Source organism: Nerophis ophidion, linkage group LG09 (assembly GCF_033978795.1).
Source record: "Nerophis ophidion isolate RoL-2023_Sa linkage group LG09, RoL_Noph_v1.0, whole genome shotgun sequence".
NCBI lineage: Eukaryota > Metazoa > Chordata > Actinopteri > Syngnathiformes > Syngnathidae > Nerophis > Nerophis ophidion.
In genome coordinates, this window is record NC_084619.1 from 51,569,624 (window position 1) to 51,596,167 (window position 26,544).

Genomic DNA, 26,544 nt, shown 5'->3' on the forward strand with positions numbered 1-26,544 from the left:
TGTATACATATAGATGTATATATATGTGTATACATATAGATGTAGATAAATATGTGTATACATATATATCTGTATATATATGTGTATACATATATATGTATATATATATATACGTGTATACATATATATGTGTATACATATATATGTATATATATGTGTATGCATATATATGTATATATATGTATACATATATATGTATATATATATGTATACATATATATGTATATATGTGTGTATACATATATATGTATATATGTGTGTATACATATATATGTATATATATATGTGTGTATACATATATATGTATGTATATATGAGTATATATATAAATGTATATATATGTGCATACATATATATGTATATATATATATGTGTATACATATATATGTATATATATGTGTATACATATATATGTATATATGTGTATACATATATATGTATGTATATATATGTGTATATATATGTATATATGTGGAAACATTTATGTATATATGTGTATACATATGTATATATATGTGTATACATATATGTATATATATATGTGCATACATATATATGTATATATATGTGTATATATATGCATACACATATATATATATATATATATATATATATATATATACATATAGATGTGTGTATATATGTGTATACATATATATGTGTATACGTATATATGTATATATATATGTGTATACATTTATATGTATCTATTTACGTGTATACATATATATGTATGTATATATATGTGTATACATATATATGTGTATATATATGTATACATATATATGTATATATATATATGTGTATACATATGCATGTAAATATATGTGTATACATATACATGTATATATATGTATACATATATATGTATATATATATGTGTATACATATATATGTGTATATATATGTGTATACATATATATGTATATGTATATATGTGTATACATATATATGTATATATATGTGCATACATATATATGTATATATATATGTGTATACATATATATATGTATATATATGTGTATACATATATATGTATATATATGTGTATATATATATTTGTATACATATATATGTATATATATGTGTATACATATATATGTATATACATGTGTATACATGTATATGTGTATACATATATATGTATATATATGTGTATACATATATATGTATACATATATGTGTATATATATGTGCATACATATATGTGTATATGTGTATACATATATGTATACATATATATGTGTATACATATATATGTATATGTATATATGTGTATACATATATATGTATATGTATATATGTGTATACATATATATGTATATGTATATATGTGTATACATATATATGTATATATGTGTATACATATATATGTATGTATGTGTATACATATATATGTATGTATATATGTGTATACATATATATTTATATGTATATATGTGTATACATATATGTATATATGTGTATACATATATATGTATATATGTGCATATATATATATGTATGTATATATGTGTATACATATATTTGTATGTATATATGTGTATACATATATTTGTATGTATATATGTGTATACATATATATGTATGTATATATGTGTATACATATATATGTATGTATATATGTGTATACATACAGTATATATGTGTATACATATATATGTATGTATATATGTGTATACATACATGTGTATACATATATATATGTATGTATATATGTGTATACATATATATATATATATGTATGTATATATGTGTATACATATGTATGTATATATGTGTATACATATATATGTATGTATATATGTGTATACATATATATGTGTATACATATATATGTATATATGTGTATACATATATATGTATATATATGTGTATACATATGTATGTATACATATATATGTATATATATATATGTATACATATATATGTATATATATGTGTGTATACATATACATGTATATATGTGCGTATACATATATAGGTATATATGTGTGTATACATATATATGTATATATATATGTGTGTATACATATATATGCATGTATATATGAGTATACATATATATGTATATATATGTATATATATGTGTATACATATATATGTATATATATGTGTATATGTATATATGAGTATACATATATATGTATATATGTGTATACATATATATGTATATATGTGTATACATATATATGTATATATGTGTATACATATATATGTATATATGTGTATACATATATATGTATATATATGTGTGTATACATATATGTATATATATGTATTTTTGTGTATACATATATGTATATACATGTGTATATATGTGTATACATATATGTATCTATATATGTATATATGTGTATACATATATGTATATATATGTGTATATATGTGTATACATATATGTATATATATTCGTATATATATAGATGTATATATGTGTATGCATATATATGTATATATATGTTTATACATATATATGTGTATACATATATATGTATATATATGTGCATACATATATATATATATATGTATATGTATACACATATATATATACATATATATGTGTGTATATAAGTGTATACATATATATACATATATATGTATGCACATATATATACATATATATGTATACACATATATATGTATAAACATATATATACATATATATGCATACACATATATACATCTATATATATACTAATATATATACATATATATATGTATACACATATACATACATATATATATACATATATATGTATATATATATGTGTATACATATATATGTATGTGTATACATATATATGTATATATGTGTATACATATATATGTATATATATATATATATGTGTGTATATATGTATATATGTGAATACATATATATGTATGTATATATGTGTATACATATATATGTATATATGTGTGTATACATATATAGGTATATATGTGTGTATACATATATATGTATATATATGTGTGTATACATATATATGCATGTATATATGAGTATACATATATATGTATATATATGTATATATATGTGTATACATATATATGTATATATATGTGTATATGTATATATGAGTATACATATATATGTATATATGTGTATACATATATATGTGTATACGTATATATGTATATATGTGTGTATACATATATATGTATATATACGTGTATACATATATATATATATATATATATGTGTATACATATATATGTATATATATGTATACATATATATGTATATATATATATATGTGTATACATATATATGTATATATATGTATACATATATATGTATTTATATGTGTATACATATATATGTATATATATATATATGTGTATACATATATATGCATATATATATGTATACATATAAATGTATATATATACATATGTGTATACATATATATGTATATATATATGCATACATATATATGTATATATATGTGTATACATATATGTATATATATATTTGTATACATATATATGTGTATACATATATTTGTATACATATATATGTATATATATATATGTATACATATATATGTATATATATGTGTGTATACATATATATGCATATATATATGTGTATACATATATATGTATATACATGTGTATACATATATTTGTATATACATGTGTATACATATATATATGTATATATATGTGTATACATATATATGTATATATATATGTGTATACATATATATGTATATATATGTGTATACATACGTATGTATATATATGTGTATACATATATATGTATATATATACATGTATATATATGTATATATATTTGTGTGTATACATATATATATGTATATATATATGTGTATACATATATATGTATACATATATGTGTATATATATGTGTATACATATATATGTATACGTGTATATGTGTATACATATATATGTATACGTATATATGTGTATACATATATATGTGTATACATATATATATGTATGTATATATGTGTATACATATATATGTATATATGTGTATACATATATATATGTATATATGTGTATACATATATATGTATATGTATATATGTGTATACATATATATGTGTATATATGTATATATGTGTATACATGTATATATGTTTATACATATATATGTGTATACATATATATGTATATATGTGTATACATATATATGTATATATGTGTATACATATATATGTATATATGTGTATACATATATATGTATATATGTGTATACATATATATGTATATATGTGTATACATATATATGTATATATATGTGTGTATACATATATGTATATATGTATTTTTGTGTATACATATATGTATATACATGTGTATATATGTGTATACATATATGTCTCTATATATGTATATATGTGTATACATATATGTATATATATGTGTATATATGTGTATACATATATGTATATATATGTATACATATATGTATATATGTGTATACATATATGTATATATATGTGTATATATGTGTATACATATATGTGTATATATTTGTAAACATATATATGTATATATGTGTATACATATATGTATATATGTGTATACATATATATGTGTATACATATATGTATATATGTGTATACATATATATGTGTATACATATATATGTATATATGTGTATACATATATATGTATATATGTGTATACATATATATGTATTTATATATGTATATATTTGTATACAACTGGTGCTTTACAGACAGTAAATGGGACAATGAAAAAGGAGAATTACCTCTAAACTCTTCAGGAAAACCGAAAACCATCAGCCCGGAGGTTGGGTCTTGAGTGTTCCAACGTGACAATGACCCCAGACACATGTCAAAAGTGGTAAAGGAATGGCTTAATCCGGCTAAAAGTAAAGTTTTAGGTCGGCCTTCCCAAAGTCCTGACAATGCTTGTGGACAATGGTGAAGAAACAAGTCCATGTCAGAAAACCAACAAATTTAGTGGTCAAAAATTCAAGCAGAAGCCTGCCAGAAGCTTGTGGATGGCTACCAAAAGCGCCTTATTGCAGTAAAACTTGCCAAGGGACATGTAACCAAATATTAACATTGCTGTATGTATACTTTTAACCCAGTAGATTTGGTCACATTTTCAAAAGACTCATACTAATTTCATAAAAGATCCAAACTTCATGAATGTTTTTTGTGACTAACAAGTATATATATATATATATATATATATATATATATATATATATATATATATATATATATATATATAGTGTGTATATACATAGTGTATATATACATATATGTATATATATGTTTATACACATATATATATATATATATATATATATATATATATATATATACACTGTGTGTGTATATATACATATATATGTAAATATCTATATATGTGTGTGTGTGTGTATGTATATAATATATATACTGTTGCGCTTTTAATGCAAAAACAAGATAACTTCAAGTGTCTTGACACACACAAACGTGTGCGCCACTTATTCCAATAAAGACCAGACTATGCTGCTTTCATCAAAGTGACTTAAAATGGCGATCACAAGAAACCCCCACCTTTGGGTAAATCTCCTGACGGTCACGTAAAGGGGCCGCACCGAATTACTCACTCTTAACTGCATACTGTATATGAATGCTAAACAAGAAAAACTTTATGTGCACAATAGAACAATGACCGTGAATAATGACGACAAAGTCAAGTAAACAGGTGTGGTGAATTATGTCCTTCAAGCAACCGCTACAATACCGTATTTTCTGGATCATAGGGCGCACCGGATTATAAGGCGCGTTAAAGGATGATTTTTTTTCTAAATTGAAAACACTTCCTTGTGGTCTATATAACATGTGATGGTGGTTCTTTGATCAAATTGTTGCATAGATTATGTTTTACAGATAATCTTCAAGTCGCTTTCTTACAGTCGTTTCAGGATGCGCCGTTTCATGGGCGGTCTTATTTACGTGGCTCACCTTCGACAGCGTCTTCTCCCTGGCATCTTTGTAGCGGTGTAGCGTGCAAGGACAAGAGTTGAAGAAGTGTCAATAGATGGACAGACTTTACTTAAAAATCAACAACGCAGGAGCATATCATCCGTGGCTCACTAAGGCAACAATGCCGGAAATGTGTCCCGTGAAAAACCGTCCAACCGGAACTCTCTAACTAAACTATATGATTTGCCTGAGAAGCTGGACAGGACAAAAAAAAGAAGATAGTGGAAAAAGAAGAAGCTTATCGACTACGGTATCCGCAGGGGCTACAGTGGCGGAGGTGCTCAAATTTTCAGGATTCATGCAGATCTCAAATACACATCAGCAGGTACCAGAAGGTAAAAAAAAAGCTGGTTTTGCATAATATTGTGAAACAGAACACCAGATAACATGTCTGCAAATAGGTAGCATTTTGCAGGCTTTATACACACACCATAGTAACACTTGTATCTCTGACTAAGTAATGGGCCAACAATCCATCAAGCGTTGCTCTTCAAAGTCATACTGAAACATTTTGACAGACTTTTGAGTGCAGAGTGTAATGTTCTTTATTTTCAATGGAACGTTTAAAGTTTTGGTGATGTTTACTGGCGTCATATTGCAGTCTACACGTATCTGTGTGACTACCATCGACTGGCCACACTTATCATTACACCATGTACCAAATAAAATTGCTTCGAGGTCAGTAAGCACAACCAGAATTATTCCGTACATTGGGCGCACCGGGTTATAAGGTGCACTGTTGATTTTTGACTAAATGGAAGGATTTTAAGTGTGCCTTATAGTCCAAAAAATACAGTATATACATATATAAAGATGAGGTGTCTTATATTTATATCAATACAAATACAATATTGTGCCTGTAGAAATACAGTAGTTCTTTGTGATTTTGGTGTAGAACTGCATCAATATTTAGATGATCTTAATCTTCATGTGACTTTCTCCGGTGGTGTTTGTGCAGAGAGAAAATTAATCTCTAAAGCATTCTCCCCGCATTCCACAGGTTATAGTGCGCCTGCGCGTTGGCCAGATAAAGAAAAGGGAGAGACTTCTGCCCTCTTCCCTTCACACTTGAAAGAAGAAGCCACTCCGGTGCATTCATAAACTGCAGTTAAGGCAACATGGAGCTGGAAAAGGGCACCGTGAATCCGGCCTTTGAGGATGTGGAGGGCAGCGAGCAAATGGAGAACAGCAGCACCATGATTGAACCAGGGGAGAAGGTGGTGTCAGAGTCCCTCAAGGAGAGCTTTGAACCGTTGGAGGAGTACACCCAGATCAAGCCGTACGCCGGCATGCCCAAGGAGGTTCTGCTCCTCTACTCCTCCCAGGCCTGCTACAGAGTCCCGAGAGAGGTCCTGTTCTGGCTGACAATAGCTTGCACACTGGCACTGGTGGCGCTCACTATCACCGTGGTGGCGCTGTCCCCACGTTGCCTTAGTTGGTGGCAGGTGTCCCCCGTTTACCAGGTCTACCCACGCTCCTTCCGAGACTCGGACGGAGACGGCGTCGGAGACCTTAAAGGTGAGCAAGGTTCAAAATGTATTACACCACCATCACACATTGTTGCTGGGCGGAAGAACTCAGTGGGGCACTGTCATTTGTGCCCCTGTTCAAACAAAAACGGCAAATGAAAGCCACACCGAATTTGGTACTTTTGTACAGTATTTATTGACTGAATTCCATCAGTATCCCCTAGAAAAAGGGTACTTTTTTGTTGCACTTAACTTAACATCGTCCAGCACTTGGCAGGCAAACTACCTGTGGGTAATTTTGCAATTTTTCATACCAACAAAGCAAGCATGCCTAACAGAAATAACTTAAAACTAAGGTTACACTTTTTAAAATGCGTTAGCTTGATTCTAATTTGCATTGGATTAGCATTAGCAATTTTACTTGATTTCAACACCTCTCAATCAAAACGTTACAATTTTTAGTTATTATCAAACAAATGAACTTTTATTACCACATGAACGCCTTTAAAAGTACTGAATATTGGTACAGATGTGTACTTCTTTCGAATAGAATCCGAAACGATTCTCGATTCAAAACGATTGTTGATTCACAATTAATTCTTTTTTAATAACATTGGGTGCGAGTTGTATGATTAACAACATCCCTCCTTAACAACATCCCTCCATAAAATGATAAAACAGTTCTAACACATTTCTATATTCTTTTAAAAAAACTGGTTTTGTTTACAATTTTTTTTTTTTTAATTCCCAAACATTTAATACATTCAAATTCAAATAAGGCAACAAGAGAAGTACCCAACACTTCTCTTGAAATTAAATCTGTACAGCATATATGATCATTGACATTAACATTATAAAAATAAATAAGAATCGCGATTAATTAAAAAAAATGTTGACACCTCTACTATTTAGCGATATAATTTTATAACCGCTGGATGACTTAAGGGGCTGATTGAAATGAATTGAATTGCGTTTGTATGTCTCCCAGCTTTTTTTTAAGTGGTGTGTTTTACTTTCCCCCATTTAAAAAATAATTAGCTATAATATATTTCCTATATTAGAAACATCTTGCAATATGCATTTTCTTGCATTTGGATCATTTCAAACACATGAATGCACTACAGTGTTGTGATGATACACCGCCACCCAGCAGAGTGGGTCATCACAGCGTGCTTCGAATAGTTTCTGTGTCTAGATTGCGATGTTATAATGCAGAAAACATGTAACATGTTATAGATGTGTGCTGCTAGTTCAAAATTGCAAAACCCCACAGGTTTGAGAGCATAATAACATGAATGTGGAGGAAAATGAGTGTTTCAATGGGCACATAATGCCGTTAGTACAAGCAAAATCATAATTTAGATAGGTGGTCTGCATTATTTTTGCACTTGTTTATCAATTGTAAAAACAGTCTTAGTAGATCACATGCAACATGCCCACTGATAGTACATGCGATTTTATAGTTTGCACACGTGGTAACCGAATGTGTGTGCCAATCATGGGTACTTTAACTTTTAATATTTAAGTTATTACAAAAAATAAAATGAGATATTAGTTAATATCAAAGTTCAAAACATATGGCAATTGCATGTATATTTTTTCTGTCACAATGGAAAGAACGAAAACGTTTAGTAAGAAAAGGTATGTTATTGAAGCGTGTTATTTCCAGGCTTCCGCGGGTCGTAGAAAATAACGTGGCGGGCCAGATCAGGCCCCTGGGCCTGGAGTTTGACACCTGTGCTGTACAAAATGTTTTCAAAATTAAAGTCACAATCTTTTTATAATTAGGACTATTTTGAACCCTTTTGCGTGGCGCAGTGGGAGAGTGGCCGTGCGCAACCCGAGGGTCCCTGGTTCAATCTCCACCTACTACCAACCTCGTCACGTCCCTTGTGTCCTTGAGCAAGACACTTCACCCTTGCTCCTGATGGGTGCTGGTTAGCGCCTTGCATGGCAGCTCCCCCCGTCAGTGTGTGAGAGTGTGTGTGAATGGGTAAATGTGGAAGTAGTGTCAAAGCGCTTTGAGTACCTTGAAGGTAGAAAAGCTCTATACAAGTACAACCCATTTATTTATTTAGTCCTACTGTTTGTTTGTCTGTCGTATCTCAATGTCCTTTCTCTGCTTTGTTTGCGGGACTTTTCCTAGAATAAATGTTTAACGTTAATAGTTGTGTAGATGATCATTATTTGTGTGGGCTTTTGTGTGTGTGTGTTTGTGTGGGTGCAGGCATTCAGGAGAAGCTGGGTCATTTCGAGTACCTGAACATCAAGTCGGTGTGCATCGCCCCCTTCTACCGCTCTCCCATGAAAGACTTTGGCTACGACGTGGAAGATTACCGCGCCATCGACCCTGTTTTCGGGACCATGCGGGACTTTGAGGACCTCTTGGCTGAAATGCAGAAATTAGGTAAAAGTGCAGTTTTGAAAAATAAATAATGGTGGCATCTTATTTTAAAATTGTTTTTCCCCCGCCAGGTTTGAAGCTGATTATGGACTTCATCCCCAATCACACCAGCGACAAACACCGCTGGTTCAACCTGAGCCGCGCCAGAGATCCACACTATGAGGACTACTACGTCTGGGCTGACTGCAATGCCACCGGACCCAAGCCCAACAACTGGGTGAGTTCATCGCCCTCTTCAAGACACAAAGTTAAAGGTTAATTCCCCCTTTGATTCCCTCTCTGTTCAGGTGAGCGAGTTTGGGAACTCGTCCTGGACATACGACGAAGTTCGAGGACAGTGTTACCTGCACCAGTTCCTCAAAGAACAACCCGACCTGAACTTGAGGAACCTTCATGTCCGCCAAGAGATGCTTGTAAGATAACAGCAGCACTTAATGTTCTTCTTCATGCTGACTCAGGAGCAGTGCCTGGAAGAAACGGGCCCTAAAGTTTGCCTGCAAGGAAAATTTTCTAGTACATCCATGCAGATTTTCAACACCTTTTAGTCTTGTATTTAGATGTTTATCAGTTTCCTCATTAAGCGCTAACTATATACATCCTAAGGCCTTCAGAAACACATTTAATGGTGATTGTTTTGTCGTCCACATTGCAGTACAACCCTGTTGACAATATTACACATTAACTTCACGTTGGCGTGTTTTGAACTGCTGTCATGTGCAGCTCAAAGTGCAAGTCAGCAGGTTGTTCTTGTGACTGACTTCGTAAAACGTAAGCTCTTTTTTTTTCAGGATATCATGAGTTTCTGGCTGGAGAAGGGGGTGGACGGCTTCCGAATGGGTGCGGTCAAGCGCCTGCTGGAGGCCGCACACCTGAGGGATGAACCCCAGGTGGACCCACACGAGCCGCCTGTGAGTTTTGCCTCACTTTGGTGAAGGGAAATGGCCGCTGAGTCTTATGACTCTTTTAGAAAAGCATTATAACCTATTGCAATTTAAGGCATAAATGCGGCACACATGATTAGGTACAGCTGTATCACTTTCAGATAAGAATATTCCGGTTTGATTGATGACATGGCTAGAGAATTTAACAATGCAGTAGATCCACGCTATTTGCGCACCCATATTTTTGACACTACATCCTATAATATGACTTAAATACTCTAATCCTATCCCCCTTTTTTTTATATAGCCCATTTAAAAAACAATCAAAGGTATCACAAAGTGCTGCACAGTAGTTAATATTTAAAAACAGGATTAAAGTAAGGATAGTAGATTCAGTGCTATGAAAGGCTTTAAAAACGTACTAAAAATCCTCAAGAATCGCGTGCCCGTCAAGATATCAAGATTGTAAAAAGCCCAGCTTTTTGTATAATCTATGAAATAAAATCAGGTTTTGAAATGGGTCTAAAATGTGATAAAATAGAGGGATCTAAGTTTGGTTTCTTCAGCAGAAGTTTCACACCAGCTTGCCTCAAATATTTTTTGGGACAGACCCTGAAGCAAGACTGTTAATTATTGCCTGGACGGGGGGGGGCGATGACATCACGTCCTATTAATTTAACACATTTAAAATTGCAACACGTAGCGGTATTGTTGACTACTAATGAACGATACGATTTTATGACATGCACTCATTGAACATACAGTGGGGCAAAAAAGTATTTAGTCAGCCACCGATTGTGCAAGTTCTCCCACTTAAAATGATGACAGAGGTCTGTAATTTTCATCATAGGTACACTTCAACTGTGAGAGACAGAATGTTAAAAAAAATCCAGGAATTCACATTGTAGGAATTTTAAATAATTTATTTGTAAATTATGGTGGAAAATAAATATTTGGTCAACCATTCAAAGCTCTCACTGATGGAAGGAAGTTTTAGCTCAAAATCTCACGATAATGAATAGGGCCATGTATCGTGAGATTTTGAGCCGAAAACCTCCTTCCATCAGTGAGACCTTTGAATAGTTGACCAAATACTTATTTTCCACCATAATTCACAAATAAATTCTTTAAAATTCCTAAAATGTGAATTCCTGGATTGTTTTTTCACATTCTGTCTCACAGTTGAAGTGTACCTATGATGAAAATTACAGACCTCTGTCATCATTTTAAGTGGGAGAACTTGCACAATCGGTGGCTGACTAAATACTTTTTTGCCCCACTGTACATAAAATTGCAACATGTATAAGTATTACTCAATACTAATGAACAATATGATTTAACGACATGCACTCATTGAACACATTTAAAATTGCAACCTGTATAGGTAGTATTCACGACTATGACATGATATAACGACATGCACTCATTGAACACATTTAAAATTACATGTTTAGGGAGTATTCACTACTAATAAATTATAAATTACAACATGTATAGGGAGAATTCACTACTAATAAATTATGATTTCACGACATGCACTCATTGATTATTTAAAAATTGCAACACGTATAGGTAGCATTCACTACTAATGAACGATAGGATTTTATGACATGCACTCATTGAACATACATAAAATCCCAACATGTATAGATAGTGTTCACTACTAATGAAGGCTACGATTTTATGACATGCACTCATTGAACACATTTAAAATTGCACTACTAATAAATGATATGACTTTAACAACATGCACCATTGATCACATTTAAAATTGCAACACGTATAGGTAGTATTCACTACAAATATATGATTTGATTTAACAACATGCACTCATTGATCACACTTAAAATTGCAACATGTATAGGTAGTATTCACTACTAATGAACAAAATGATTTTACGACATCCACTCGTTGAACACATTTAAAATTGCAACATGTATAGGTAGTATTCACTACAACGAATGACATTTACAGAAGGGCGATGAGGCCTAAAATCTATGTCAATACACGGTATATTGCAACTTTTTACAATAATGATGTATATCACAATGTATTATTTAGCATATAAATGCCCCCTGCGATCCCGAAAGGGAATAGGCGGTAGAAAAGGGATGGATGGATGATACATTTCTTTTTAAATGGGTTACAATTCTAATTTAATTCTTCTAATTTAGCTGCTGATGTATGCAGCAACATAGTACATCATTTACAGTTGTATTATTTTATCAAAACTATTAATCTACTTGTGCATTTACAGTTAATATCTGCTTTCTTTCTCTTTTAACATATTCTATCTACACTTCTGTTAAAATGTAATAATCACTTATTCTTCCGTTGTTTAATACTTTATACTAGTTTTAAGTAATTTGGATTTTGATAAAGTAGTAACAAGGGCAGTATTGTTCATTATTTCCTTATTCCCTTTTATTACATACACATTTAGCCATCCATCCATCCATTTTCTACCGCTTATAATAAAGTCAATAGTGCAAAATAACTATTTCTACTAGTGGCTGTTATTTCCTGAGTTTATATTAAATAAAAAGGGAAAAAAAATGTTTGTGATCATGAAAAATATTGATCTAATAACTGTAGTATCATCTAAACTTGGTATAGTTACTGTTGATTATTTGTATCAATCCGCCCACCCCTGTTTACATTCAAGCAAGTAATCTCGCTTTATTGTGTCCCCCTATGGTGTTTCGTGTTGCATGTTGAACTATTCCTTGTCCCTTTGTCCTCCTGTGATAATGGTACGTGTAAGAAATGTATTTTATAATTTAACTTTGTTAAACAAGGCATTTGTAAGCCACTGAAAACCAAAGAGTAGTGCAGCTATTTTATTGCGTAATCACAAGTATGATTTGTATTTGATTTTGTCGACTTGCATAATGTACCGTGTCAGAGTCCAAATTTTAACGAGTGAACAGTCGTGTGGGACGGAGCTCCTTCTTTTATAGCAAACGCGTGGGAGAGTTCACGCTCACGCTCCTGTGCTGTTATTCAAGGATTGCTGTTTTTTTCTGCCTGAAATAAGTGTATACAGATTTTCACGGAAAGACAGGAGTTATTTGTCACATCCGGAGAGATAAGAGGCATATTTTCAGTGTTACCTCGCCACACTGCAACAGTATTACACCGCAGGATGTCACTCATACTCATGGACAAGCTGTAATTGACTACTCCGTGAGACACAATTCATGCTTCACTTTAACGTGCATTTACCTCACTCTGCAGCCAATCAGAGGTAGTAGCGGTAACTCCATGTGAGTCAATACACTTTTTTTTTTTTTAAAAGGGTGTGAAATCATATATATATGGTGTGTCTGTATATATATATACACACTACATTGTGTGTATATATATATATATACACCATATTGTGTGTGTATACAAATAAATAACTACCGTATGTATATACATATATATATATATATATTTTTTTTTTATTTTTTTTATTTTGCTTTACAAAGAAGAATCGTGATTCATTCAAAAATCAATCAAAGTTTAGCATTGTTATAAAAAAATAAAGGCAAAGTTCTTGTAATGTGACTGTGTAGGTGTGCCTAATGTTTCAGTCAGCACACCAGACAGGCACTCTTGGTTTCCTCTTACTTTGCGTTACGTCTGCTCTAGGAGTTGGTGACCTCCGAGTGGGAGCTCCACCATGACTACACCACCACTCAGCTGGGCCTGCATGACCTGCTGAGGGAGTGGAGGGCTCACATGGATGTCTACAGCCGAGAGCCTGGCAGATACCGGTACTTGAAAAGTTCATGATTTTTTTTTCTTCTTCAGGACGGTGAATGAAGTTGTTGTGGTCTTTGCTCCAGGCTGATGGTGACCGAGTCCTACGATGACCAGGAGGTGGACAAAACCATGATGTACTACGGGACACCGCAGGTGAAAGAGAGCGACTTTCCCTTCAACTTCTACCTCATGGACCTGCCTGGCAACAGCAGCGGCGTGAGGCTCAAACATCTGGTCCACCTCTGGATGGGAAACATGCCCGAAGGACAGTGGCCCAACTGGCTGGTCAGTCCCTGCACTCACTTCACATCGACAACACGGTCCTTCATCCTCCTCCCTGTGATCAGGTAGGGAACCACGACAAGCCTCGCATCGCCTCCACCGCGGGTCAGCGCTATGTTGGCGTCATCAACATGCTCCTGCTGACACTTCCTGGCACGCCGACCACCTACTATGGCGAGGAGATCGGCATGGAGAACATCAACGTGACCCAGAGTCAGATTCAAGACCCTGCAGGCAGATACAATGCGGTAATTATACAGATTTATTCAATTGTAATATACATACATTAATTATGGAGGTTAATTTGTGTCTTTATTACGAAAGCCTTTTTGACACTGAACTTATGTACCTTAATTTTTTGCATTTAAATTTTGTAAATTTATTTTTTCACATCAAATTAGGCTGACAGTTTCAATGAATACAAATGTGTCAGCAAAACGTGTGTCTTTAAAAATTCTGTGTTTTAAAATTCAGCCTTTATAAATTCATGGTAAAAATCCTGTGTTTAAAAAAAAAAGTGTTTATGAATTTAGTGTGTAAAAAATTATGGTATAAAAGTTTAATGTGTAAAAATTCAGTGTTTAAAAATTCCATGTGTAAAATGTACGGTATAAAAAATCAGTGTATACAATTCTGTATTCATGGTATAAAAATTCAGTGTTTAAAAATGCAATGTTTAAAAATGTAGTGTATAAAATTTAGCTTGTAGAAATTAATGGTATAAAAATGTTGTTAAAAATGTAGTGTTTATAAATTAAATGGTAAAAATTCATCCATCCATCCATCCATTTTCTACCGCTTATTCCCTTTCGGGGTCGCGGGGGGTGCTGGCGCCTATCTCAGCTACAATCGGGCGGAAGGCGGGGTACACCCTGGACAAGTCGCCACCTCATCGCAGGGCCAACACAGATAGACTGACAACATTCACACTCACATTCACACAGTAGGGCCAATTTTAGTGTTGGCAATCAACCTATCCCCAGGTGCATGTCTTTGGAAGTGGGAGGAAGCCGGAGTACCTGGAGGGAACCCACGCATTCACGGGGAGAACATGCAAACTCCACACAGAAAGATCCCGAGCCTGGATTTGAACCCAGGACTGCAGGACCTTCGTATTGTGAGGCAGACGCACTAACCCCTCTGCCACCGTGAAGCCAATTCAGTGTTTATAAATTCAGTGTGTAAAAATTCAGTGTATAAAAGTTTATGGTGTAAAGGTTTAGTGTGTAAAAATGCATGGTACAAAAATTCGGTGTTTAAAAATTCAGTGTATAAAAATGTTGTGTATACAATTTCAATGTTTAAAATTTTAGTGTATAAAAAGTCAGTGTATAAAAAGGTAATGTTTATTAATTCAGTGTATAAAAATGTAGTGTGTAAAAATTAATGGTATAGAAATTTGGTGTTTATAAATGCAGCGTTCAAAAAATGATTGTGTAAAAAGTAATGGTATATAAATTTAAATTCATTATTTAAAAAAAAAATGTATTAAAATTTAGTGTTTATGAATTCAGTGTGAAAAAATGCATAGTATGAAAATTCAGTGTTTATAAATTCAGTGTATAAAAATTTTGTGTATACAATTCCAATGTTTAAAAATTTAGTGCATGAAAAATTCAGTGTTTGAAAAGTCAATGTTTAAAAATTCAGTATTTAATGTATGGTGTAAAAAGTCAGTATTTAATGTAGTGTGTAAAAAGTCAGTGTATAAAAAGTCAGTATTTATAAATGCAGTGTTTAAAAATTCCGCGTATACAAATTTAGTGTGTAAAAATGAATGGTATAAAAATTCAATAGTTATAAATTCAGTGCTTAAAAAAATCAGAGTTCAAAATTCATGCTATAAAAAGTCAGTGTATAAAAATTCAGAAGTCATCGTCATGGACACTGCGGAAGCTCGCTCTCCCATCAGCTAAATAGACTGACTCAGTGTTGGTGACATCTTGGTGAATTTATGAAACTTAAACAATACAAAAAGAATGTTACTGCAAGTTAATAATACTAGCACTGACACTTGTAAACATGTTAGCATATTTGCTAATGCTAACATCACTAAAAAAATGCACGTACAAATGTGCAAGACAACACTCCACGCTTTAGTAAGTATGAATTGTTTTAGTTATATTGTAAAACTTACAAACATTGCTTGGCGTTTTTAATGAAGAATTGTTTCGAGCAGAACAGTAGACAAAAAAGGACTTATAGTTTCAGTTCAAGGCACGAAACAGGAGGTACATTCTCAACACGCAGCATCTGCAGTGAGCGAATTCGTCCAAAGGATGGCGCCGTAGCAGTAACACACTTTTTCAGTGTTTCTTTTGGTATATGAAAACTATTTGTTGAATACAAAACACTATGGCTGTTAGCGAAGACAAATCCATAAATTAGCCACACCGTTTTATTGACTGCAGGGTCCAAAGTTTAGGAAAAAAGTACAGGTTTATAGTCCGAAAAATACAGTAATACAGATATTATTGTGTAAATACATTACAATTTGGTATTTAATACAGATTGATTTAATATAGATATATTACAATTTCATAGTGCTATGAATTGATTATGTAAATATATTACAATTTGGTAATGATACAGATATAATGTATGTAAATATATTACAATTTGATAATACAGATTTGATTTATGTAACTACATTACAATTTTGTAAATGTAAAAATACAGATTTAATCAAGCAAATATATAACAATTGGGTAAAAATACAGATTTGATCCATGTGTTTACATTGCAATTTGGTAATAATACATGTTTGATCTATGTGGATATATTACAACTTTGTAACATTATAGATCCAATGCAGCTACATTTTTCCCAATTTGCGAGGAACATACGTTTGATTTGTGTAAATACATCACTATTTGGTAATGATACAAATTAGAAATATGTAAATACTGTACATTACATTTGCTGATATCAAGCTAAGCAGACAAAAAAAATGAGTGCATTCGCCAGACATTTTATTAGGTACACCAGCACAATCCCATGGCATCTGGTAGAGAGAGCTGTTCAAAATCCAATTATAATACATCCATCCATCTACTTCCGCTTATCCGAGGTCGGGTCGCGGGGGCAGCAGCCTAAGCAGGGAAGCACAGCCTTCCCTCTCCCCAGCTACTTCGTGTAGCTCCTCTTGGGGGATCCCGAGGTGCCCGAACCACCTCATCCGGCTCCTCTCGATGTGGAGGAGCGGCGGCTTTACTTTGAGTTCCTCCTGGATGACAGAGCTTCTCACCCTATCTCTAAGGGAGAGCCATGTCACTTCGTGGAAGAAGCTCATTTCGGCCGCTTGTACATGTGATCTTGTCTTTTCGGTCATAACCCAAAGCTCATGACCATAGGTGAGGATGGGAACGTAGATCGACTGGTAAATTGAGAGCTTTGCCTTCCGGCTCAACACCTTCTTCACCACAACGGATCGATACAGTGTCCGTATTACTGAAGACGCCGCACCGATCCGCCTGTCGATCTATCGATCCACTCTTCCCTCACTCGTGAACAAGACTCCTAGGTACTTGAACTCCTCCACTTGGGGCAATATCTCCTCCCCAACCCGGAGTTGGCACTCCAGCCATTTCCGGGCGAGAACCATGGAATTAGAATATAATGGACACCAAAATAATACAGTAAAGCTTAATTTTGTGTATTTTACATTTGGACTTTTTTGTATGTTTCTGTAAATGATTACAATTCATATAAGTCTGAACAAAACATTTCATTTTTTAATTTAATTTATATATATAACCATTCAATAAAAACTCAAATGATCATGTCAGTAGTACTGGTACATGGGATCCTCTCACCGCTAGGAAAAACCCATGAGGTTAAAACTGTTTGTGCTAATATTACAGTTATCTCATTCCGCTACAAAATACTAGCACTATAATAATGAACACATTGTTACATTGCTGATTAAATGTCAGCTTGATTATCTCGGGGCTGTATAGCTCGGTTGGTAGAGTGGCCGTACCAGCAACTTTTTAAAACTATTTATTTATTTAAAACTATTAACTTTTTTAAGTAAAAAAAAACGGCCTTCTTTCATCTCCGTAATATCGCAAAAATTCGCTCCATTCTGTTCACTAAAGACGCTGAGATCATTATCCATGCGTTTGTTACGTCTCGCCTCGACTACTGTAACGTATTATTTTCGGGTCTCCCCATGTCTAGCATTAAAAGATTACAGTTGGTACAAAATGCGGCTGCTAGACTTTTGACAAGAACAAGAAAGTTTGATCACATTACGCCTGTACTGGCTCACCTGCACTGGCTTCCTGTGCACTTAAGATGTGACTTTAAGGTTTTACTACTTACGTATAAAATACTACACGGTCTAGCTCCATGCTATCTTGCCGATTGTATTGTACCATATGTCCCGGCAAGAAATCTGCGTTCAAAGGACTCCGGCTTGTTAGTGATTCCCAAAGCCCAAAAAAAGTCTGTGGGCTATAGAGCGTTTTCCGTTCGGGCTCCAGTACTCTGGAATGCCCTCCCGGTAACAGTTCGAGATGCCACCTCAGTAGAAGCATTTAAGTCTCACCTTAAAACTCATTTGTATACTCTAGCCTTTAAATAGACTCCCTTTTTAGACCAGTTGATCTGCCGTTTCTTTTCTTTTTCTTCTATGTCCCACTCTCCCTTGTGGAGGGGGTCCGGTCCGATCCGGTGGCCATGTACTGCTTGCCTGTGTATCGGCTGGGGACATCTCTGCGATGCTGATCCGCCTCCGCTTGGGATGGTTTCCTGCTGGCTCCGCTGTGAACGGGACTCTCGCTGCTGTGTTGGATCCGTTTTGGACTGGACTCTCGCGACTGTGTTGGATCCATTGTGGATTGAACTCTCACAGTATCATGTTAGACCCGCTCGACATCCATTGCTTTCCTCCTGTCTATGGTTCTCATAGTCATCATTGTCACCGACGTCCCACTGGGTCATTATTGTCACCGATGTCCCACTGGGTGTGAGTTTTCCTACCGAGGATGTCGTGGTGGTTTGTGCAGCCCTTTGAGACACTAGTGATTTAGGGCTATATAAGTAAACATTGATTGATTGATTGATTGAACTTGAGAGTTCCGGGTTCGATTCTCGCTTCTGCCATCCCAGTCACCGCCGTTGTGTCCTTAGGCAAGACACTTTACCCACACTGGTTTAAACGTAACTTAGATATTGGGTTTCACTATGTACAGCGCTTTAAATCAGTGGTTCTCAAATCGGGGTTACGCGTACCCCTAGGGGGTACTTGAAGGTATGCCAAGGGGTATGTGAGATATTATAAAAAAAGCAAAAATTCAAAAATCCTTTATAAATATATGTATTGAATAATCAACAAAATATGAATTTAAGTTCATAAGCTGTGAAAAGAAATGTGTTGACAGCTAGATTTTTTTGTGGACATGTTCCACAAATATTGTTAAAGATTAATTTTTTTATGGAGAATCGTTTAGAATTAAGTTGATGAATCCAAATGGATCTCTATTACAATCCCCAAAGAGGGCACTTTAAGTTGATGATTACTTCTTTGTGTAGAAATCTTTACTTATAATTGAATCACTTGTCAATTTTTCAACAGGTTTTTAGTTATTTTTATATCTTTTTTTCCAAATAGTTCAAGAAAGACCACTACAAATGAGCGATATTTTGCACTGTTATACCCTTTAATGAATCAGAAACTGATGACATAGTGTTGTATTTTACTTCATCTCTTTTTTTTCAACCAAAAAAGCTTTGCTCTGATTAGGGGGTACTTGAATTTAAAAAATGTTCCCAGGGGGTACATCACTGAAGAAAGGTTGAGAACCACTGCTGTGAGTCATTAGAGAAAAGCGCTATATAAATATAATTCACTTCACATCTTTGTCAATCAAGGGTCTTCAACATGTTCCAGGTCAAGGACCCCCTACTTAAATATCTTGTATATAATTGAATTTTTATTTAAACTGGTCCTGCAAGCTCCTTGTTATTGTGCAAAACTAAGATTTTCACATTATACAGGTTAGAGCAGGGGTCACCAAGGTGGTGACCGCGGGCACCAGGTAGCCCGCAAGGACCAGATGAGTGGCCCGCTGGCCTGTTCTAAAAATAGCTCAAATAGCAGCACTTACCAGTGAACTACCTCTATTTTCTAAATTGTATTTATTTCTAGCAAGCTGGTCTCGCTTTGCTTGACATTTTTAATTCTAACAGAGACAAAACTCAAATAGAATTTGAAAATCCAAGAAAATATTTTAAAGACTTGGTCTTCACTTGTTTGAATAAATTCATTTATTTTTTTTACTTTGCTTCTTATAACTTTCAGAAAGACAATTTTAGAGAAAAAATACAACCCTAAAAATGATTTTTGCATTTTCAAACACATATACCTTTTTACCTTTTAAATTCCTTCCTCTTCTTTCCTGTCAATTTAAATCAATGTTCAAGTATTTTTTTTTTTATTGTAAAGAATAAGAAATACATTTTAATTTAATTCTTCATTTTAGCTTCTGTTTTTTCGACGAAGAATATTTGTGAAATATTTCTTCAAACTTATGATTCAAATTCGAAAAAATGATTCTGGCAAATCTAGAAAATCCGTGGAATCAATTTTAAATCTTATTTCGAAGTCTTTTAAATTTCTTTTAAAATTTTGGGCTGGAAAATCTAGAAGAAATAATGATTTGTCTTTGTTAGAAATATAACTTGGTCCAATTTGTTATATATTCTAACAAAGTGCAGATTGGATTTTAACCTATTTAAAACATGTAATCAAAATTCTAAAATTAATCTTAATCAGGAAAAATAACTAATGATGTTCTATAAATTCTTTGCTTTATTTTTTTCAAAAAGATTCGAATTAGCTAGTTTTTCTCTCCATATTTTTCGTTTGAATTTTAGAGTCGAAATTGAAGATAAACTATGTTTCAAAATTTAATTTTCATTTTTTTCTCGTGTTTTCTCCTCTTTTAAACCGTTCAATTAAGTGTGTTTTTCATAATTTATTCTCTACAAAAAACCTTCCATAAAAGGAAAAAAAAATGTACTACGGAATGACAGACAGAAATACTCATTTTAAAAAATGTATATATAGATTTATTTATTAAAGGTAAATTGAGCAAATTGGCTATTTCTGGCAATTTATTTGTGTATCAAACTGGTAATGTGCCCTTCACATTAATCAGTACCCAAGAAGTAGCTCTTGGTTTCAAAAAGGTTGGTGACCCCTGAGGTAGAGCATAGCACCGGTGCGCTAATTGCTAGCTGGTGGCTAGCATGCCTAATCGCTAACAAAAATAAAATATTTTAAACCTGAGTGGTACAGGGAGTGTCACTTGCATTTCTGAACTGGATTACAATTTGTTGGATTGTGTGTTTGCTGCAGAGCGCCAGTAGAGACCCTCAGCGTTCTCCCATGCAGTGGAGTTCTGCATCCAACGCAGGCTTCACCAACAGAACCAACACCACCTGGTTGCCCGTGCACCCCGACTACAGCAACGTCAATGTGGAGGTATACATACAACACATCACTTTCTTATTTCTTCATTCCTAACGGTGCGTTGAGTGTTTCCATGTGTCCTCACTCAGGACCAGAAGCAAGACGAGGGCTCGCTCCTGTTCCGGTACCGACTCCTCAACACGCTGCGTCAGTCGGAGATGGCTCTTCAACGAGGCTGGTTCTGCTACGTCCACGCGGACCACCACGTCTTCTCCTACATCCGAGAACTGGACGGGCTGGACCTTGCCTTCCTCCTGGTGCTCAATTTCGGCAGGGAGTCGGCCGTCACGGATCTCTCCGCTGTCGGCGAGCTGCCCGAGCAGCTGGAGGTTTTGATTAGCACCGAGGTGGCCAACGACCACAAAGCGGTGCACAAATCTCAGATCCGGACCCAGGCTGGAGAGGGTTTGCTGATGCGGTTCTCGGCCCACGCTCGGTTTAACACCAACCATCCCGACCAGTGTTACGTGTCTGAGAAGGCCTGTTATTTAAGTGTCATGGACATTCTCTATACCTGCTAACACCATCTTCTAATGTTATTGTTTCATGTCTGACTCAATAAGAAAGCATCACTGCAATGACTTCCCTTCTTCCATCTTTCACTAAAGTGCAAACTTTCCAGTTCTTCACATCCACAGTTTTATCTGGTCCTCCTGCGTCGTGAAGATGGGGGAGGAGGATCCAGGCCCAGCTCCTTGTAGAGAAACGCTAGCGTGAAGGCTTCCTGCGTAGAGGAGAACATAAATTTAGACCTGAGAGAAGTGAGTACAGCACTCACATTTTGTTCCATCTTGTCAAGGGACAATACTAATAGTACCAGGTCGTATTTTACTGCTTCCGCTCTTGTCTCAAAAACATTGTTTTTATGTGAGTATGGACACATGCTCCTTAGGAGTCCATGAAACAAGGTCTGGGGTTCCCCAAGGTTCTATTTTAGGTCCCATTATTTTTAATCGAGACAAAGCATCAGCGTCTCTTTGTGACACAGAACCAACAAATACCCTTTAGGTGACAGTAAAAAAAAAAAAAAAATTAAAAAAAAGCAGACAGCAAGGTAGTTTTGTGTTATTAGTGTCAAACATGTCAGACCACAGAACACTTTTCCACTTTGCATCAGTCCATCTTAGATGATCTCGGGCCCAGAGAAGCCGGCGGCGTTTCTGGATGTTGTTGATAAATGGCTTTCGCTTTGCATAGTAGAGCTTTAACTTGCACTTACAGATGTAGCGACAAACTGTATTTAGTGACAGTGGTTTTATGAAATGTTTCTGAGCCCATGTGGTGATATCCTTTAGAGATTGATGTCGGTTTTTGATACAGGGACCGAAGGTCACGGTCATTCAATGTTGGTTTCCTGCCATGCCGCTTAAGTGGAGTGATTTCTCCAGATTCTCTGAACCTTTTGATGATATTATGGACCATAGATGTTGAAATACCTAAATTTCTTGCAATTGCACTTTGAGAAACGTTGTTCTTAAACTGTTTGACTATTTGCTCACGCAGTTGTGGACAAAGGGGTGTACCTCGCCCCATCCTTTCTTGTGAAAGACTGAGCCATTTTTTGGGAAGCTGTTTTTATACCCAATCATGGCACCCACCTGTTCCCAATTAGCCTGCACACCTGTGGGATGTTCCAAATAAGTGTTTAATGAGCATTCCTCAACTTTATCAGTATTTATTGCCCCCTTTCCCAACTTCTTTGGCACGTGTTGCTGGCATCAAATTCTAAAGTTAATGATTATTTGCAAAAAAAAAATGTTAAAATGATACAATGATTTTCAAATCATTGTATTCAGTTTATATTTACATCTAACACAATTTCCCAACTCATATGTAAACGGGGTTTGTAATAATATTTTTACAAAGTCGTTAAAAAATAAGCTTTGGACAGCTCTGCTTTAAACCAGGAGTGTCAAACTCATTTTAGCTCAGGGGCCGCATGGAGGAAAATGTGTGCCAGACTATTAAAATTATGGCATTAAAACAAAATAATAAAAACAACTTCAGATTGTTTTCTTTGCCTTACTTTGGCCAAAAATAGAACAAACACATTCTGAAAATATTACCATATAAATATTTTTTAAAATACCGGCAGCAGTAAAGTTTAGAACCATGAAGGAAAGAAGAAAGTGAATGAATGTTTGTACATATGCATGAAAATGTATTTTCTTTTGTATTATTTTTCTTAATGAATTAAGTAACATTTAGGACAACCTTTTTCCAAAACACAATATAGAATGTGAGATATAACAGGATAATGCATACATTTTATCATTTGTTTTCAAAACGGTTACAAAAAAAGGATAATGCATACATTTTATCATTTGTTTTCAAAACGGTTACAAAAAAGTGGGACCCCAAAAATTTACTGTGGGAACCCATTTTTAAGACTAACAGGATAATGCATACATTCATCATTTGTTTTCAAAACGCTTACAAAAAAGCAGGACCCCAAAAATTTACTGTGGGAACCCAATTATAAGACTTGATGGGATCTCTGTGACCCCATTTTGAAAATTCCTAGCGCCAACACTGATGGAGTATTGGTGCATGCAAAACAGCAGCAGGCGGCTGTGGCCTGCGGGCCGGTTCTAATACTAATCAAATATCATCTCAGTGGCCATAGATAATTAATTTGCAGGCCGGATCTGGCCCGCGGGCCTTGACTTTGACACTATAGTTGTCAACCAATACAATCTACAACAAATCTGGTTGTGAGTTCTGACTAACAATTATGACAAAAATATGTTTTTATCACGTTGTTATTGTCCGTGCCTTATAGACCGGTGTAAAGCACCTTGGATTAAAACTTGCCTGTATATGAACAAGTTCTATATAACATTTTGATTTGATTAATACAATTGAAAGTACACTTTAAAGTAGTCTGTGTACAGGTTGTATAACCGTATAGATTTACGATCTACTGAAAAATGGGTCAAAACACAGACATCATATAAATAAATGTCCTAATAGTGTGGTTGCTGTTAACTAGGGATGTCCCGATCCAGGTTTTTGCACTTCCGATCCGATATCGATATTGTTTTTGCACTTCCGATCCGAAACCGATACTGGCCTATCCGAGCATGTATTAAAGTTTAAAGTTATTTAGCCTACTTAGTTGTCAGATTCATGCTGAAAATGATTTTTAGTACTTTTGATAACAACTAGCCAGCTGAATTAGGTGAGTTTGAATAATACACAATAGTTGGTATTCAAGGATAAACACAAAATATCAAAAATTATACATGACAAACAGAAATGGCATCATTAAACAGTAAAAAAAGTAAACAGTATAAAGTGCAAATAATGCTGTAAACATTATTTAAAAAAAGCAAAACACACAACCTGAGTGGGATAAAATGTTTATAACTCAGCATCAATAATTGATCTTGAACAAGTGTAAACTTAAAAAAATATATATCTACACACTCCCTTCAATTGTTCGCCCCAGTCAGGGGGGGTAAACAATTGAAGTCCAAGCATGATGGGGAGATTCTTTCTAACAAAGACAAGCAATTCAATATGCCCAGGTGTCAGTCTGCTCCTGTGTTCATCTATGATGAGTGCTAAGAACCCTCTCACTCGCAAGAGTCATTAAAATGTCTTACAACTTTACCACCACGCTTGACTTTATTGTGGCATGTTTTGCACTCCACCTCTTCATCTTTTTCGTTTTGATGGGTAAAATAATCCCACACAGCTGACATTTTTACCGTAACTTTTAATTCACACGGCCGTCTGAACGGTTAGAACGCAGACCTTTGGAATTTTTGAAGGTGTGCTGGAAAATACGGAACGGAGTTTAGGGAGCAGCAGAAGAGTGGAATGTATTATTTGAATCGGTGCTTTGGAAAACACGGAATGGAGTTTTTTTTAAAAACTGGATCTGGTTCGGCATTTTCACATGCCTTGCCGATACGTATTTTTGGGCAAATATCGGCGGCCGATCCGATATACAACCCTACTGTTAACATCATTGTTGACTAGCACTGCCTTAATCCTCTTGGATGTGGACATGATCAGAGCTGTTAGTGGAATCCTCTATCATGACACTCCACCTTCCTTACTTGCTTTTAGAGCCAGTCCATGTCGGATGTGTTTCCCCTCAACGAACCTCAGCTCTCCAGTTTTGGCAGCACTCATGCGCCGTGCTTGGTATTGAGCAAGAGACAATTATTTTGCTACTCACTTGTGTTGCCAGCTATTTAGACAATTATTATGTGTTGACACATTTTCAGTGGAATCTACTTCACAAAATTAAGGCACATCCATCAATTTTCTACCACTTATT

The 26,544-nt window shown here is 34.4% G+C and overlaps 2 protein-coding genes across 4 annotated transcripts in view; one reads left to right on the forward strand and one right to left on the reverse strand.

Annotated features, from left to right (window-relative positions):
• Positions 1-6,882: 6,882 nt before the first annotated feature.
• On the forward strand, positions 6,883-25,871 carry slc3a1 (solute carrier family 3 member 1). The gene is made up of 10 exons (XM_061911210.1): positions 6,883-7,505; positions 9,684-9,863; positions 9,932-10,077; positions 10,148-10,273; positions 10,649-10,768; positions 14,378-14,502; positions 14,575-14,776; positions 14,839-15,021; positions 22,140-22,265; positions 22,343-25,871. The coding sequence occupies exons 1-10, from the start codon at positions 7,106-7,108 to the stop codon at positions 22,772-22,774; spliced, it is 2,040 nt and encodes a 679-aa protein (XP_061767194.1). The 5' UTR covers positions 6,883-7,105; the 3' UTR covers positions 22,775-25,871.
• prepl (prolyl endopeptidase like) overlaps positions 21,630-26,544 on the reverse strand; it is a 39,548-nt gene continuing 34,633 nt past the window's right edge. Inside the window, exon 14 of one of the 3 annotated variants that reach the window (XM_061911207.1) lies at positions 21,630-22,977. In XM_061911207.1, coding sequence (XP_061767191.1) covers positions 22,894-22,977 — 84 coding nt within the window. In that variant the 3' untranslated portion in view covers positions 21,630-22,893. The remainder of the gene's footprint in view (positions 22,978-26,544) is intronic. The other 2 variants (XM_061911208.1, XR_009808175.1) reach the window with 2 other exon arrangements.